We start from the raw sequence: 17,500 nt of genomic DNA, 5'->3' as shown, positions 1-17,500 counted from the left end.
AGTCAAAAGTGTGCTTGTGGGAATTTGATTGCTATCATTGCCAGTTTAAATGAATGATGACTATTAACCTCCAAATTTCCATATTTCGCATTATGATAACGATCTCCGACTGAGATTCCTCCGAACAAAAACCCTCAATGAATTACCGAAACTTGATGACTTACTGCATACTTCAAATGAGTTTAATAAATTTATAGTCGACTTAATGTGTCTTCATACAATAGTTATAATAAATGAGAAGTGAATGCATCAAAGATTCTTCGGAATAAGCAAAGTAAAGGAACCTTAACATCTTTGAAATAAAGCTAATTTCATTGTAATCTGAACCGAATTCTGAACCAAATGTTGAGTTGGATCTTCACATACGTTGTATTTCCATGAAGTCAAAAATTAGCTTTATCCAAATACCGAGATCCCTCTGATATAATACTGCATCTCTCTGATATGATATTGCGTCTCTTTGATATGATATTGCGTCTCTCTGATATGATACTGCGTCTCTTTGATATGATATTGCGTCTCTCTGATATGATATTGGGTCTGTCTGATATGATACTGCGTCTCTCTGATATGATAATGCATTTAAGTTGGAAATTTTTTTCGGTTAAAATAACATTTTGTGTTAAGAAAAGATAAAAAAGGAAAAAAAGCCAAGAAATGACAGATGAAACGATGAACAGAGACCAAAGAAGGAGGAACTGTACAATATGAAATGAGTTTCCATTCCAGTATTATCCAAAATGGATAAATTCGGGTTGCTGATGTTGGGCGCTTGAGTCAACAATATGGCTCTTTCCATTAGATTAACCATGCATATCCACCGTTTGTTCTGTTCTGTGCTCTGTTTACAGACTTCAGAAAATAAACGCTTCATTCCACGTGTCACATTTTCCTTCATTACGAAAATTTTCATTTTAGTTTCCCAAAAATCATTTATTGAATACAAATCAGTAAACTATTCCTTCAGTTATAAAAAGGATATCTTCATCAACCATTTATCTCTTAATTTTAATCTCAAAATCTCCAGAAATCCGGGACTGATGTTATTTAAAAATATGCAGGACTAAAACAAAATATTTGAAATATCATACTATGTACTATGCCACCTGTGTATTTTATCTGAGAATTGAATAATAATCCGACATCATATTTAGAAAAAATGAATAATAGATGTCATTATACATATAAAGTGTAATTAATACGTCATCATTCTTCTTCTTTATCATTATTATTTATTATTATTATTGTTACTATCATTATCATTATTATTATTTTGCTACTGTTGCAACTGATACAACCTGTAGCTTAATTTTTATGGTGACAGATATTTCGTAGTGTGGCGCTTAAAATGAATTTTGTAAACTATGAATTTTTACGAGCTCTATTTTGCCTGCAAAACCGGTATGATCATAAAAGATGTAATACTTTTCCAAAAAATGAATCAGTAGCTGGTTTTATCCATTTTAAATTTTCAAATACAGTATTCTTAATGCATATTTGTGGTAATGAATTGTTCAACTTGATTCATGGCAATTTTTGTCACAAAGCGCATTATTCCGAAATATCGTTTACTCTTTTCATGAAATTTTTAAATCAGAATTTCATCTCTTACTGTCCGATTCCCTTTCTGCAAAAGTTCAAATATTTTAAATCAGTTTTTCAAATATTATAAATTATGCTATTTACCAATGAAGTAGATATTTTTTTCAAAATACGGCAAAATATGACCTTAGCTGTAAATTTGAAAACTTTACGATGCATTTCCAAAAACTACCGTATTACCAAATGTCAAAAGGTGTGTTGATGGCCTGCGACGCATAATAATATGCATGTTTGTATATCGTCGTTTCCACTTTCCTTTTCATCTTGCGTATTACTGGCAAATATTCCTATGAATAATGAATTTGCCGACAACTGCAATGTTACCAAAATACCGTAGTCATTCGGGGATGTTTTAGGATAAAAGATGTTTTGTTGTCCCCAAAGCATGGTTAGTTGGGATTGATGAAAACGTGTTTGAATTTAAAAATAATAAATGGAAAGTATTCTTAGTTTAAAAATTGAAGGAAACAAAGGTTTTTAACAGTAACAGACAAAAAATGATAATTATTGAAGTAAGAAATGACCTTTCGACCATCCCCACTTTTCTTTTCATATACATACCTAAACAGTTCTCGAGGAAACTTCAGTATAATTGCATGAAAGAACTGCTTTTCTCGTCCACTTTGAATGAAATATGGAAAGAATTTATCAAATTTTAGGGTTTATTATATTGCGAATTTTCCAAAGAATTTCGCTGAAAATGTTTGATTTTAAATTCATGTATGTGTTGAGTTGTACATCAACATCCTCTCACATTTATTTGTTTGATCTATTTTAAAATTGTTCGACATTTATTTATTCGTTTTGTCTTTTAATATTTTTTATTCGTGCCGGCAGAAAAAAATACAATAAAATAATGATAAGTGTGACCATATCAGTAAACTACAGTGTCCACGAATGACTGCTGGAGAATTCAGTAATTAAATTGTATAAAATATTGAATTCTGCATTTGAATACATTCTTTACAATATGTTTAGCAAGATTATGCATACGAAGCGTTGTATAACCGTGTCTAATGGACCGTTTAAACTCCTGCATGATGCTCTCATTTTTTAGTGATGAAATGATATCTAAGTGACTTTTGAAGTTGCAAAGAGCATGATAAGAAACGATAATTACAAATGTATGCAAAGATTATTGTCTGAGCTTATGGCACTTATAACTTTTTTTACTCCAAAATCGCAAGTGTCTTTTGTTGCCAAAATAATCGAATAAATAGGTAGTGAAGAGCAAAGAGCAAAAAAAAAAAACTAGAGCTCATTCTTATCTGAAATAGAGTTAAGAATTCATTCGACAAAAAATCTCGAACTTACATGTGATTTAACCATCACTGACTGCGTGCAAAATTTGCCAGTATAAAATTTCAATTGAAAAAAAAAAACAGAGACCTGAAATTCAGTATGCAATAGAAATGGTAACCTTCAAAAATCCCCTGGGGCTATTAAAAAAAATGGATTTGACAAATTCAATTTTGAAGGTGCTGATTTATTGCTCTCCAGCAACAGTATATATGACCTTTTTTAGATAGCGACATGACAATAAAATCAAAAATACTCTCCGGTTATGCAGTTATTAAAAAGGGCCACTTGCCGAGATAAACTTTGCTTCATCAGGGATACTGCTTTAAAGGATAAACAGAGAATGAGATAAATTTTACTTACAGCAAAGGCAACATCAAATGTCTTAAACTTGGATCTATCTCTCACTCCTTAAGTGATCTTTTAGTAAAGGAAGACTCTCGATAAAGATCAAGGAAGGAATTGTGCAGCATTATTATCAAATCGGCACGTCCCTCTTATAAATCATATATTATTCGTGAAGTAGTTTATCTGTGTCATTCATTTTCACTTATAATTGACTAAGTCTTGAAGATCTTGTCTTATTTGTTAGGATCGCGCACTTTCCTTTTCTAGAACACTCTTTTAGCTAAAGTTTTAGGGTTAAATAAAGAAAACCGTTTTATTAGTGAGCAAGTTCATTTCAACCCATCCCAATTTGCTTATAAGTTCTTTTCCTCAACAATATTCCCTGATCAGATGACTTCTGAGAAGTGTCTCACTTTTAAGGAAAATATCTCAAAAAAGCCTTAAGTTAGGAGAGTAAAAAAATAGCCGGAAATAAAATAGGAGTAAACCTCACTTCATCAATCTTCATGCTTAGAGGTCAATTAATGCATGAAGAACAATTTTCATGCTAGTATCTCCCTCAGGTTGTGCTGTCACAAAAATTCACCTGCAGTTATTCCTCCCTCTTTCATCTCAAATGTTCTGAATGAAACATTATTTAGAACAGCATAGGAGTTCCTGAACGAAAAAAATGGTATATTAGGAAAGACGATGGGAAAACGAAAGTTCTTCGATATTACTCACATTAAAATTTCAATCAGACACATGACCTGCTTCTTGTAATGGATTCTGTGAAATTCGGATTAAAGTTCTACAATTCTCTTAGGATTCCACTTAGAATGCCACTGCACTCCAGTGACCTTATCAATCACTACTATGATGGTGATCGACTTTAATCAGGTCAAGTGAGTTATCAATCAACATCCTAACTCAGCAACCTCTACTTCACAGATTTGCTGATGGCAGATAATAAATCATTCAGTGACAAACTCATTTCAAGCCATTAAAAAGAATTAACTCACAAAGCAGATAGGACAGGAATACATAAATGTAAACCAGCAATGCATGCAATGGTACACCTGATGTACTCCAACTTTCAGCAGCTTGTCCTTTTTATCGCCTAAAATTTCACTTGAACAAAAATTCTACGGATAAAGAGACAGAGCAAGAAATTGAAAGCAAAATCGATGTTACTAACAATAGAACTGTGTCTTCACGTTAGAACCTTTAACTATCACTTCTCAGCTCAATTAATAGAACTAATGTCGTCTCATTATTTAAGATATGGTCCGTCAGTAAATGAAATCAGACAGAGCCTTCGATAACTGGCTTGTTACACCAAATGCAAAACTGTTCCGTTGAATTAAAGTGATGCTTGGACGCCAATTTATTTTGTTAATTTTTCTCGATGTTCAGATAGATCGAAAAATCTCTAAACTTGAAATTGATGCCATTTGTAGGAGCTGATGTCCTTCTGGATACGCGTAGTTTTGACAATGAAAGGTAATATTTTATTTCAAATGAATGATAAAAAATCAAAACAAGTCACTGAATGGAAGCTGAATTAGTAAGAAAAATAGTAGAATGGAATGGATGGATAGATGGAAAAATATAAAACTGTTGTGTTGTATGATATTCTTTTATAATGGTCTGATTTTTCCGAAAACAACTTAAGTTTGAATGGAATCAAACAATGGCATTATGATCTCTAAGTATCGGACGATTTTTCCATACAACTTTGAGTGATTAGTTAAATGATATACAAATTACTTGTCATTATATTGTCATAACCGACGATATCAATTTAAACATTGCGGAAGATAATGAAACCATAAACAGCAACGAAACTATCTTCTGAGCTCCAAACTGGATAAAACTATATCTGAAATGAACAATGATTATGGTAAATGATGTACAGCGAAAGTGAGTGCACAGAACAATCTCCCGTGCCTATGATGAACAACTGCTATAGTTAGTGGATAACTCAGCATTTGTTAACCAAGAAAAGACATATTTCTGATAAAAAAATGCATCGATCGATTTCTGAATTATCGTCAGGCCAGTGTGTGATTTCGCAGATCTCTACGAAATGAAAGTTTGTTGAAACTGATGGATTTTCACAAAATTTTGAAAATGATAACAACCCACCTTTTACTTGCTTACCTTGCTAATCACACTTTCTGGCACTTCATGAAGATCGATAAAAGCGTTTGCTATCACTATCTTTTTTGTTTCTTTTATCTTTAATAGTATATATTTAATAGTGTACTTTGATAATATATTCTACTGTTGTCACCAAAAATTAAAAAGAATCTTACCTAAGAAATCAAACCCATACTAAATAAAATTATAGAAATTTTACTTCTACGACTTGATTTAATCAATCAGTGAATTATCGAAAAAGTTTTCTAATAATGAAGAATATTCGACAGCAAGGACAGTGGAGATGCATAATTTAGTACCTTTGCTTGAAAATGTATTCTTGGTCCTTCTTTCCACATTTCCGTTCGAAGTGTTTGTCCCGGTGTTACAGGACTAGCAAAACGGACCTGAAATATCAAAAATAACTTTGAAAGTTCAAAATAATCATTAAAGAAGATTTGCTTACAGTGAGATTTAAAGAAAATACTAAGGAATAGTTTCGATTGTTAGAAGACGAGTGGAAATATTTATGGAAAAAAAGAATGAAGAACCTTGACACTTTTGAAATATTCGTCACTGCCACCAGCAAATGTTTTTAGGACATGCCTTGTACAGAAACCGAGAGTACAAAGGCCATGTAAAATGGGCTTCTGAAAACCTAACAAAGCAGAAAACTGTGGATCGATGTGCAGTGGATTTGGATCATAACCAACTAGTCGATAAAACGCCGCCTAAAACAACAGGTATTTCAGTCATATTTACGGCAAAACGGAGAACAAAAATATTTATTCAATTTATCATTCGAGAGTTTGGAAGAAAAATCCCAAAAAATCATCAAAATAGTGCTTGAAAGAATATGCTACAGAAAGGGTAGCATACCAATTCCTGCTAACAAGGATTATGAAGTATAACCACGGCAGAGTAAACGGCAATACCGCTAACTGCCATAGCCATAATAAGAATGGAAGTTGGAATAACAATAAACAACTTATCTAACTACAAGGAAATAAAAAGATATACTTTGTAAACTGCAAAAAGATATACTTTGCTGGTACGATCATATATTAAATTATATTCAGAACTAGTTCTATTTTAAAAAAGACTTTCATAGAGTCTCAAGGAGAAGTTTTATTTCAAATTCAAGATATTTTAGACTGGAAAATTAGGAGAAAAAATCAAACGACCTGAGATACATCAACTGCTTGCTCGGTAACATAGTCAGGAACACGCTGCGGTATCGGTTGGCACGGTATTTCGTATTCTGACGTTTTTGAACCACCAAATCCACCGGACCCAAGTTGGAACAGGCTGATTTGTTGTTTCGCAACTTTAGTCTTTGTCAGTTCATCATAAGTTATCACTGCAAAACTGGTTGAAGCAACTCACTATAATTTCAAGAATTCAAATTTTCAGGGATTTCAAAGACGTATTTTTAGGTTAGTTTCATAAAAATAAATGATAATAAGTCAAAAATATAGCTGCTGTATTTTGAAATTGTGGAAAAATCCATAATTTAGAAAACTTACTGGTTTTATTTCGTAACATACATACTAAAAAAAGTCACCTTCTACGAGAATTACTGCTCCTTTGCCTTTATCAAGCACTGCCGGAATGCTTACAACAGATCGTAGTTCACCTTCCGTTGGCACTCGAGTAAATAGCTCCAAGTACTGCTCTCCGTGCAGTATCTTTGTTAAGTCGAAAGGTATGCCTTAATCAACTATTTTCAAGATGCGGCTTATGAATTTTTCAGTATAAAATAAATACCCAATTTTTATCAAAACCCCGACGATTCTGAAGTTTTATCAGCAAAATGAATTTCCATGAATTAAAGAAAGCAATGAAAGGAAAAAAATGGAAATCAATTCACCTGGCCATTCTCCGATTTCGGTAATGGTGGCTTGCAATGCTGGGCCAATAATAAATGTAGGCAATGCTGCAAATTCATTGTGATTTTCGAACAAGTATTGTAATTGGTCTTCCACACTTGCACCAACTGCAAATGCGATGACGAGTTTGAGTAAGCGTTAACCAAAGAGTAAATAAAACTATGAGTGGCCTACCAGTAAGTTCATCTATGGATTACCGTCCCAAACCATGGAGAATTGAATACGAAATGGCACTCAGCAGACTATAAATATATTACTCATATATGCAACTTATTCATTCGTTAGGACAAAGAAGAAATAATTCTGTGGTAGGAGGTGGCATGTCTATGATATGATAACTTTAAGGAGGGAAATATTAATTGCTTTGCGACGTGTATAAATCAATAAATGATCAACCTGCTAGAGCATATAAAATAGTATCACGAGAAGTGTATCGAAATAAGTCCGACTGGATCGGTCCGTGAACTCGAGCTTTTTCCGGATCCATAGTCCTTTCAGTAATGACAAACGGGATAACCTTTTCAAAACACAGCTAAACCCTGCAACTACTGTGAAGAAACGGTAATTTGATCTCTTCCTCAGATCGTTATGAGACAAACACTCATGGGTCGTGACATCATCTTTTGTTTCGAATACCTTACTCTATGGCTGATACTATTTTTGTCCCACTTCATATAAGCAGACAACTATCGAATGAGAAATATCTCAAGGAAGGATCACATTTTAATATGCAACTTCATCCAATATATTTTGAATTTCATTTGTCCATTAAAGGGGAGTAATTAATGACAAGTCATAAATCCTCATCAATCATGTAATCACAAGTAATGCGTGCAAAGCAAATAATATTTCATGCCCTGACGATATGAAAACTATTCACATACTCAATCAATATAAACTAACAGGTAGCTGTTAGTCCTATAATACTATTTTCCACAAATTCATCACCATTGCCAGACTGTTATCTGCTCATTTGTAGTAGTGCTATATATTTTTAAAAAACACATATACTAACCTTCAAAAATCTTACAAATGAATTGGAGGAAAAAACGGAGAATGAAATTTTAGCTCAAAGCGATCAATTTATTTGTTACCACCAAAATTCAATGTATGATTGACTGGTAACGACAGTGAAGTTTGTTCACAGCGCTTATGACCATCGCTATCAAATTTATTAGACTTTGAACTCCGAAAATAAATGTGACCCTTCAAAGCGACAGTATCGAAATGAATGAAAGACAACTGACAATACAATTAGAAATTGATACATTTTGTCCAATAAAATTTTGGCCTTTGCAAATGAAATATAGGAATTTCAACGGAAAACTGAATAAGCTAGTTGATAGAAGGAAACAAGTTTTTCATTCACTCAGTAAATAAACTCGCATACAGATTTCAACCGAAAATGGAAAAAATTTTTTTGGGAATAGAACCTGGGAGTTACCAGAACTTCAAACTTCAAACATTTCTATCGGTACTGAATATATATTAAGCAGTCTGCTAACTTTTTGACCAATTTACAGTTAATGTCGATTGTTATTTAATAAAAACATGAAAATGTCACGATTCTAAGACAAGAACATAATATGCTATAAATGAAGTTTCAATAATCAGTAGGATGTGATGAGGGTAAGGAGCCCGTTTTGAAAATGTCGTCTGAAACAGCTTTTATTCGATCTGCATCCCCAGTTCGTTTTGATATATCGTCCAGCAGGTTGCGCACATGTTCACACGCCTAAAACAGATCGTCTCACTTGATAGAAGCTAGAAATAATATGAGACGTTGGTAAAGTTAAACTGTTCGGTGAAAAAATTATCTCCTTCATAGGTAAACCTTAGAGTCAACTCAATTACAGATATGGAGGAAGATGTATATTATGATTCAAAAATGATTTGTTTATTACATTTTAATTTTCTCGTTCTAGGGAACGAAAAAATTAAAATTTGGTCCAAACAAAATGAATTAGAAAAATTTTTTACTTTAAGCAGTAATTAAGGGCGATAATTAAATAACTCAATACCAAAAATATTGTTGTAACGACCATCAATCCTACAATTTTTACAAGCTGGAAATTTCTATGGGACTTTTGGTTTTGCTTTACTATGTTCAACTAACCCGCAATGTATAAAGTTCGGCTAATTTTTGTTCATATTTAAAGGAAGACTGCTGGTTTGCAGCACGGTTACACCGCGACAATACCGCTACTACACTATAAATATCAATCGCTGCATCTGCCATTCGTATCAATTCCCACTGTCTTTCTTAAAGAGACGATATTAATAATTAACTGTCAATAATCAAGACAAAAATTTAATCTCCACAAAAACTATTGTCTGTATTAGTGAACAAACGTTTCCTGACTAAAAAGGTTCTATAGTGAAACTTGAGTCGATATATATTGTGAGTTCTGATCAAAGTACCATCCAGCAGAAAATAATATGAACTAATCTAAGGATTGTTTTATAAAGGAAAATACTTCTAAGTAATAGCAATCCACCAAGCTGTTTATAAATATGTGAATTTCCCACCCAAAAGAATACATACCCAGATCTGTGATATTTCGCAAAAAACTATAATTTAATAATTACCAATTATTCCTCGCTTATGTTTCCAAAGAAGAAATCTTGAAGTATTCCCAAATCTGTGCACAGATTTCTTCAGTTGGGAGACAGAATGATTCAGGCTCGGATGGCATTGGAAGTCAAACTTCCTACAAACATATGTAGTATTAAAGGAAAGATACAAAAAAAAAGAAATCCTGGAATACAAAAGTAAAAGGTTGGACAGAACATAAAAATCTTTACAACCTTTCGAAAAAGGCAAAGAAGTAAAGCTTTAGCTCAAATTTCGCATTAAATTTTATGTTCAATGATAGGATTTCAAAGCAAAAAAATCAAGCAAGAAAAACAACCGTGGAAGAATGGATTCTAAAAGTAATCCAATTGTTCCAGACCACGACTTTTTCATTTTGTATTGAATGTAGTTGCCCGCATACTGAAAATTCATTCAAAAGGAATATTTTTCATGTAAATATACTCAACTACAAACCTAAATGACATTTTATCTATCGGTACAATTGATAAATATCATAGCAATACATAAGACTACCTGTAATCCAGTCAACGCAACAAATAAGCGCAAAACATCATTGGCACCCTCGAAAATGCGGAAAATCCTTAAATCACGCATTACTCTTTCCAAACCGCATTCCTTCATGTAACCCATGCCGCCATGAAGTTGGATGGCGCGATCACATACAATCCAGGCATTCTCCTCAAATTAAAATTCAAAGTTTGAGATTTCGTATTTAAAATACCGGAAATGCAACAATGCAAGTTGCCTTATTAGAAATAACAAACAGCATTTATAAAAGCACAACTTACCGAAGCCATAATTTTCCCCACAGCAGCTTCCAGCTCATAATCCACTATGCCTCTATCCATTGCTCCTGACAACATGTATAAAAGACTCTAAATAAATTTCGTGATATCTTAAAAAAATTATAATAATAATTCGAAATTCGAAATAATCGCATAATTCGAAATAATCGTTGCTATAAAATGAAAGGGTTACTTCAGTGGCATAGTGGCGAAGAACCATGTCAGTTAATTGTTCTTGGACGTTTCCGAACTCCTTCAGTTTTCTTCCGAACTGCCCTCTTTCTGAGATGTGTTCAATCTAAATGAAAGTTTTGAGCCTCGGAACGAGTAAGCAGAAAGTAACTGAAATACCACACAAAATTTCCTTTTAAAAAAGATTTATTGCGATAACATTACCGTCTTTTGAATACAAAATTTCATGGAACCGGTGCATACAGCAGGTATGCCAAAACGGCCGTTGTTTAAGATATTCATCGCCAATTTGAAGCCTTCACCTTCAGCTGAAGAAATTAGAAACAATATTTATGCAGCAAAAATTTATCGTTTACTACAGAAAATCAGCAATGGAACATAATTATAACGAGAATAATTGAAAAGTGAAATCGAAGAGAACTGAAGTGTTTACAAAAGAAATTCCAGAATATTTAAGAAAAAATGAACAAAACGAACCACCAAGCAAATTATCCACAGGAACTTTAGTATTATCAAAATGGACTTCGACGGTTTTTGAACCTTTAATACCCATTTTCTTCTCAGGAACACTCGTTGTAACACCGCCATGGCTACGCTCAACTATGAATGCTGATATCTTGCTTTTTGGTGTTCCATCCTTACCTTTCACTTGCGTCTAAACATGTAACTGTAATAGTTGACTTCCACAATTTTGTACTCGTCAAACACTTTAAAGCGTTACCATTTCTAAAATGCCGAAAACTCGGAAAATCTAATTAAGTGACTATGGCTTGATATTGAAAGTTTGTAAAGAAACTAACGAGACAAAGAGCATTCAAAAGAGGTAATTAATTTAATTTCATTCAAAATAACAGAAATTACCCGTGCAAAAACAGTGAATACATCAGCGAATGAACCATTACTGATCCACAGTTTGCCACCATTCAAAACATAACATCTTCCATCGCTACTTTTCTCTGCATGAGTTTGTACTGACTAAAAAACCTCAAAGATTAGATAAAAATTAATGAAAAAAAGTTCGCCACCTTCGATGGACCAGGAAACTTTAGTATGCTTGGAAAAATCTAAGATCAGTGCAACTCAAATGACTACTTCAGTCAAAAGAAACGTTGATTACGAAAGAAAAAGAACTATACTAAAAAGACGCAGTACATTTGCATCGGATCCGGTGCCCGACTCTGTTAAACAGAAAGCGGCGAACTTCCGACCCGTGGCCAGATCTGGTAAATATTTACGTTTCTGTTCATCGGTACCGTAAAGCAAAATTCCTTTATAGCCAATAGACTGCAAATATCTATACAACAGCTAGAATCAATTCAGGGCATAAATCAGTCCTGCGAAACAAGTGATCAAATTTATAACAATAAGCTTATTAACTCTTTCTCTGGTTTTATTAAAAAGTTCAAAACTTCCGTAAAATTTGAAATAAGAAAAATTAAGGAAAAATTGTAAAAAAATACCTCCTGCAAATGCACAAATGCAAACATATGTACAATTTTATATTTCAATTTCAAAACATAATGGCATACAATATATACTAATAATAGCATATAGTACCATACTAATAGCATACATATTTAAAGCACACCTGATGAGCACCCATAACGACAGCAAGTGACAAATCCGATTCACCAACAACCTCTGCTACACGTGCTAATTGAGTATTATTCAGACCTGCACCATCATATTCTTCTGGTACCAGGGCACCAAATGCACCAATTTCAGCAAATTTCGAGAGAGTATCCATCGGAATTTCTTCTTTCTCGTCATTCCTAGAATAAAATCTTAGAAAACCCATAAATCTCACCGAAAATTGTCCCATAAATCTCATTTTGTGTACGTCATTACAGTGTAATAATAACAGATAGGAATTTTTGATGACGGGCAGTAACCTTAAAAGTAATCCCGAAGCAAGATGGAGAATTTTACAAATAGCTTCAGATCAGATCAGCCTAACAATACGGCAATTATCAAGCATCACATCCCAATACTAACTACCAAAAAAGTCCAACCGATCATATGATGCAATTAAAGTGGTACAAACTCTGCGGGATTATTAACTTCTTCCATAAACTTTCTTGTGGGTTCCAAAATCAGATGAATCATTTCCCGTCTTTCATCGGATAAATCAACTGGATATGGCACCACGTGATCGAAAACTCCCCTACCCAAAAATATGTTTTTGACGAAAGAAGTTGAAATCTAAAATATTTAAATATTAATACAAACAGATTTAAATATTAATACAAACAGACAATTTAACAACAGTCCCACATGTAGAAGGAATGATTTATAATACCGAAAACAAACTTTTATTTTTGACTAAATTTGACTAGATCCTTTCACATTTGGCAAGCCTTAATCCGTCGATTAAGTTACAACCTTGGATGTGGTTGTTGTCAACTCCTCCGATTTAGCTTTATTTGTCAATGATCGGTAACAAATCTTTCCAAGAATAAATCTGAAACCAACAAGGGATGAATCAATGAAAATATGAATGATTCGTTACTTGAAAAATAAAAAACTAAATAAAAAATAATTACCGGCATTCTGAGATCAGCACACGAAACTTGGCATAACCAGTACACATTGACACTTGCTGCTAAAATAAATTTTACAACAAACGTGCTCTTCACTGAAACTTTCCTGAAGTGTATGTCATTACGATTAAAATTTGTAAAAATGCGAACTTTTTCACTGGATATTATTATTAACATGATGAAGTATCGTGAAAACTTTTAAAAAATGCGAGAAACAAGCAATCCTCAAAGTGTGTCTAACTATAAGAAATATAAATCTGTTGATCGAAGTTCATAAAGAATTCCCTTAAGCCAAAATTGAGGGATGAAAGGACATGCGGAACATCAAGCTCGCTTCTTATTCAGGTACCTTTCGAACATCCGAGCATCTCTAAATGCACGTTCCAGAGTCATGGGAAGTTTCCGTAACTAACTAAACAAAGAGTTAATGAAAAATGAACTGTCGGTTAGTGAATGCCTTGACGAATCAACGTTTCACGAATGCACAGTGCAAATACCTATCCTTTTTTTTTAAAATACATTTACGCTGTAAGCTGTATCCGAAGCCGGATAGTATTTAATCATGTTGTATTTAATCGTTCATCGTAACTAAACTCCGATGATTATACGATGAAGTTTATGAATTGTAGATAAAAGGCTAAAATTCACTTAGATATTCCAACCGATGTTTCAAACTTCTGATTGGATATTTTTGAAAAAATTTTTATTCCTTCAACTGTCCGAACAAACGCTAGCACGTACTCAGAGCACGAAGCTGAACAACACAAAAAGATATCTAAGAGGATGAAGAGCGAAGACGAGAAATGAAGCAATACAGCAACACTTCACTTACAGACTTTGAACTCTGCCGATAGTTATAGGATGTTGCTCGAAAAATTGAGAACATAGTACAAAGTTCGACGACTCCTTCATCTTCGCCATCAATCAGCCATTTAACCTACATAAAAACATTCATATACATGTTCACGTTCGTATATGTTACAGTCTTTGCATAAGTGGGTGAAAGCAGTCGAAATTCTCAGAGGAGAAATATACGGTGTGACAAATACCGATGAAAATGAATACATTGGGTACATGCAACTAATACGTACAACAAATCTTTATCACAAAAACGAAGTGATGAGCTTCGACAATTCCCTATGGCAATTCATCCAGAAACACCGAATCATTTTTCTGACGTCAGCTACCATAACAATCGAAAATTGTAAACGATTGATGCATAACCTAAATTCGAAACAGAAAATGCAATGAAGAAATTTTACAATCGTCCTTAATTTGTGTGATCATTTAACAAAATACAATCATGCATCAAACTACCAACAAAAATCTATTATTTTTCTAGAACTTAACCAACACTGAATTTACATCCACCTTTCAAAAGATGGAACATGGGAAAACATAATGATAGCAAAATGAGCGAAAGATCGGTGCACAGTAGCGCCAATATAACAAGATATGCTGTAATGATCGACTGAGCATTGCAGAATTTTGAACCCTCGGTATTTAAATTCAGCTACCTTATAAGCGAGCAGAAGCATTTGACTGGAGTCAAATAACTTTCCAAAAATTATTTTGAAATGAAACCATTTCTGTGGAATAGATCTGCAGTAATCTTGAACAAAAAACTATGACTTTCTTGTCAGCATCATTTGGTAAAAGTTTTCATGACCAAGCAAATCCCAGAATGAAATCGAAAAGCAATAGCAACTGCAGTGGAAAATTCAAAACACATCGAGAGTGACTTTAAGTCAATACCAAGGAAAAAATGCAAGAAAGTTTCAAGGAATTTTTCACAGTCCAAAAGGAACGCAAAGAAAAAAAAATCAAGTGGTAAGGAAACTGGTTGCACAGATGAGAGGATAAAGCCATACTACTGCAAATGAAAAAAAAAAAAGAATGAAGATATATCACGAGAAATAATTCTAAAAGATAAGATAAAAAACACTGCTTCGGCTGATCATGGTGAATAAAATTAAATGAGAGATAGAAATATTACTGTTAAAAAGAATAATGTATGATCTGAACAATAATCATCCATCAGTAAATACTAGACTCCGCCACTCAAGCGGGCTCGCTTCGTCGTCGGCTCCGATGATGAGCCTGAAATAAAAAGCAAAATAATAAAAAAGACCTTATTATGACCTCTTGGAATTTATTAGTTTCGTAAAAATTAAAGCATAAGTCTTTCAAACAAAATATATGATGGTCGTCAATCAATATTTTAATGAACCAGCTAGCAGGGTAATGGTAGAACAAAACAACCGCCCTTGGCGTCATTATTCTTTTAAAAAACAAATCTTTGTGAATATCTCCAAACTTCTTCCGCTCAGCAACATTAATGTCGAACACTGATATCAACCTAATGGTTGGCAATTTTATAACATTAAAAACAAATCATAGAACTCTCTATTGCCATCACCGTTCCAAATTTTATTACATAAAAAGAGCATACTTGGGCTGCTGCTAGCGCTCAGTGAACGAGGATCACTACTGGATATTGCGGCAACAACTTCAGTAACTAGAGTTGGATGCTCCTTCACCAATTCTGTCCAACCATCCGTCTAAATACTGGTAATAAAATGATGTTTTATGATCATCCATAACTTTCTTATAACAAGAACTTTCTATAATTAGGAAATATCTCTTGCCAAACCAAAAGTACAAAATCTTTTCTATATGGAATGAATGATACGAATGATACTAAAGCATTTGAAGAAGACATAGATGAAATGAGAACATTCTGAACTTAAATCCCTATCCAAACCAAAAGAGTACTTCAACTTTTCTAAGCAAAATAAGCGGGATGTAAATAAATCGAAGCAACTGAAAAAAAAGTTAAATATGTAACTCCTTAAAAGTGATTCTTTATCAGAAGAATCAGTGTGATATTTAAAATAGGTTCATATTCATTGGATATTGCTGTATGGAGATAATTCACATAACAGTGGCCAAGAAATATGAAAGTAAAACGGCTATATAATTTTTATACAAAAATAAGACGAAGAAAAGTCAGGGAGGAGATCTGAATCTGATAGAGCATAAAAAAATATTTTCCCGTAATATATAAACAGCTAGAAAAACACCAAACAAAAAAAAAAGAAAAAACGATTTGAAACTTGGATTGCCGAAAGAAAACTTGGATTTCAGGATTATCATCACTTATCATCATCGAGTAGTGGCAAAAGTTTGGTTCACATAGAAGTAAAAACATACAGTGATAATGGAAGATGAGTTTTGTGCAATGAACTTGATGGCATCGGATTTCAACTCTCGTGCATTGTGCATATCAGCGAAGACCAAATAACGACAAGCAGATTCCACTATCAATCCAGTGCGAAGAACCTTAAATTCACTCAAAGAAATCATCAAGCAGTTGAACTGAGTAGAAAGTACGTACTGTCAAATAGCTTCATTTTCAGTTACCATTCGATTATTAAATTCCTTAGAATAGTTTGAGAAACCTTAGCTAGAATGACATTCATGATTTCTATTGAAGATTTAACGAAGCGGCACGAAATCATAAATATTGAATTGGTTTATTTTTATTAGTTTTCAACATTTGACTCCTCATCACCTATATCATGGAGGAATAATAATATACTATCCTCACAATTTTCCATAGAATTTGCAGAGAAAAATTACTCAGAACAGACCTGATCAGCCATCTCTTTGAGGCCTGGAAGCTGGAAACGATCCGCTGCTGCTAAAAGATCTAAGGCCATATTAGATAAATTGGGGGATCGACCAGTGTACATGTAGAGCAGCAACTCTTGCATTACCTGTAAATCCAGCACAAGCAAACAGTTCGACAAGCTATCACTGTAGGAGATAATGAAATATCATTAAAGTGAACTAAAGAGAGGAAAACATAACATCGTTACCAGCTTATTCGATTTCTACTGGCAATCAGTATGTTCTGAAGAAGTACAATTCGATCAAATAAAAACGAGTGAAAATTCGACTCAATTCAATAGGTAAAAATAAAAATTAGTGAATTAAAGAGGCAGAACGAATATCCAGAAACAGCAGAATTGCTGCGAAGATTGGAGAACGAACTAAGAGTATTATTATCTGAAGAACGGCAATTCGACGTCTACTGGCAACTATTGTAAAATCGGCAAGACGTTC

The 17,500-nt window shown here is 33.5% G+C and overlaps 3 protein-coding genes across 3 annotated transcripts in view; all 3 read right to left on the bottom strand.

The window, feature by feature from the left end:
- Positions 1 to 4,772: 4,772 nt before the first annotated feature.
- On the bottom strand, positions 4,773 to 7,809 carry LOAG_00696 (hypothetical protein). Its single transcript, XM_020445520.1, has 8 exons — positions 7,656 to 7,809; positions 7,241 to 7,366; positions 6,935 to 7,081; positions 6,555 to 6,730; positions 5,922 to 6,101; positions 5,691 to 5,777; positions 5,377 to 5,469; positions 4,773 to 5,110 (listed from the first exon to the last, which is right to left on the bottom strand). The coding sequence occupies exons 1-7, from the start codon at positions 7,744 to 7,746 to the stop codon at positions 5,380 to 5,382; spliced, it is 897 nt and encodes a 298-aa protein (XP_020304029.1). The 5' UTR covers positions 7,747 to 7,809; the 3' UTR covers positions 4,773 to 5,110; positions 5,377 to 5,379.
- Positions 7,810 to 8,681: 872 nt separating this feature from the next.
- LOAG_00695 (acyl-CoA dehydrogenase domain-containing protein) lies at positions 8,682 to 13,890 on the bottom strand. Its single transcript, XM_020445519.1, has 15 exons — positions 13,376 to 13,890; positions 13,215 to 13,293; positions 12,877 to 13,034; positions 12,421 to 12,604; positions 11,985 to 12,116; positions 11,694 to 11,807; positions 11,310 to 11,487; positions 11,037 to 11,140; positions 10,834 to 10,938; positions 10,644 to 10,730; positions 10,369 to 10,533; positions 10,172 to 10,254; positions 9,849 to 9,970; positions 9,376 to 9,521; positions 8,682 to 8,994 (listed from the first exon to the last, which is right to left on the bottom strand). The coding sequence occupies exons 1-15, from the start codon at positions 13,420 to 13,422 to the stop codon at positions 8,863 to 8,865; spliced, it is 1,836 nt and encodes a 611-aa protein (XP_020304028.1). The 5' UTR covers positions 13,423 to 13,890; the 3' UTR covers positions 8,682 to 8,862.
- A 1,276-nt stretch (positions 13,891 to 15,166) lies between these two features.
- LOAG_16610 (speckle-type poz protein) overlaps positions 15,167 to 17,500 on the bottom strand; it is a 5,208-nt gene continuing 2,874 nt past the window's right edge. Inside the window, exons 7-10 of the mRNA XM_020449262.1 lie at positions 17,026 to 17,151; positions 16,586 to 16,714; positions 15,825 to 15,933; positions 15,167 to 15,472 (exon numbers count right to left, since the gene is read on the bottom strand). Of these exons, the coding sequence (XP_020307228.1) occupies positions 15,420 to 15,472; positions 15,825 to 15,933; positions 16,586 to 16,714; positions 17,026 to 17,151 (417 nt within the window). The 3' untranslated portion in view covers positions 15,167 to 15,419. The remainder of the gene's footprint in view (positions 15,473 to 15,824; positions 15,934 to 16,585; positions 16,715 to 17,025; positions 17,152 to 17,500) is intronic.

This window comes from Loa loa, assembly GCF_000183805.2.
Source record: "Loa loa unplaced genomic scaffold supercont3.10, whole genome shotgun sequence".
Lineage (NCBI taxonomy): Eukaryota > Metazoa > Nematoda > Chromadorea > Rhabditida > Onchocercidae > Loa > Loa loa.
The sequence above is the reverse complement of the archived record's forward strand: the minus strand, read 5'-3'. Positions and strand labels throughout refer to the sequence as shown.

Coding starts and splice junctions, on each gene's coding strand:
- LOAG_00696 (XM_020445520.1), bottom strand. CDS start 7,746: ATGGATCCGGAAAAAGCTCGAGTTCACGGACCGATCCAGTCGGACTTA. Junction 6,102..6,554: donor AAGCAGTTGATGTATCTCAG/GTCGTTTGATTT, acceptor CTGTTGTTTTAG/GCGGCGTTTTATCGACTAGT. Junction 5,470..5,690: donor GAATACATTTTCAAGCAAAG/GTACTAAATTAT, acceptor ATACTATTAAAG/ATAAAAGAAACAAAAAAGAT.
- LOAG_00695 (XM_020445519.1), bottom strand. CDS start 13,422: ATGTGTACTGGTTATGCCAAGTTTCGTGTGCTGATCTCAGAATGCCG. Junction 12,117..12,420: donor TCGTTATGGGTGCTCATCAG/GTGTGCTTTAAA, acceptor AGATATTTGCAG/TCTATTGGCTATAAAGGAAT. Junction 10,534..10,643: donor TGGGGAAAATTATGGCTTCG/GTAAGTTGTGCT, acceptor TTTTAATTTGAG/GAGAATGCCTGGATTGTATG.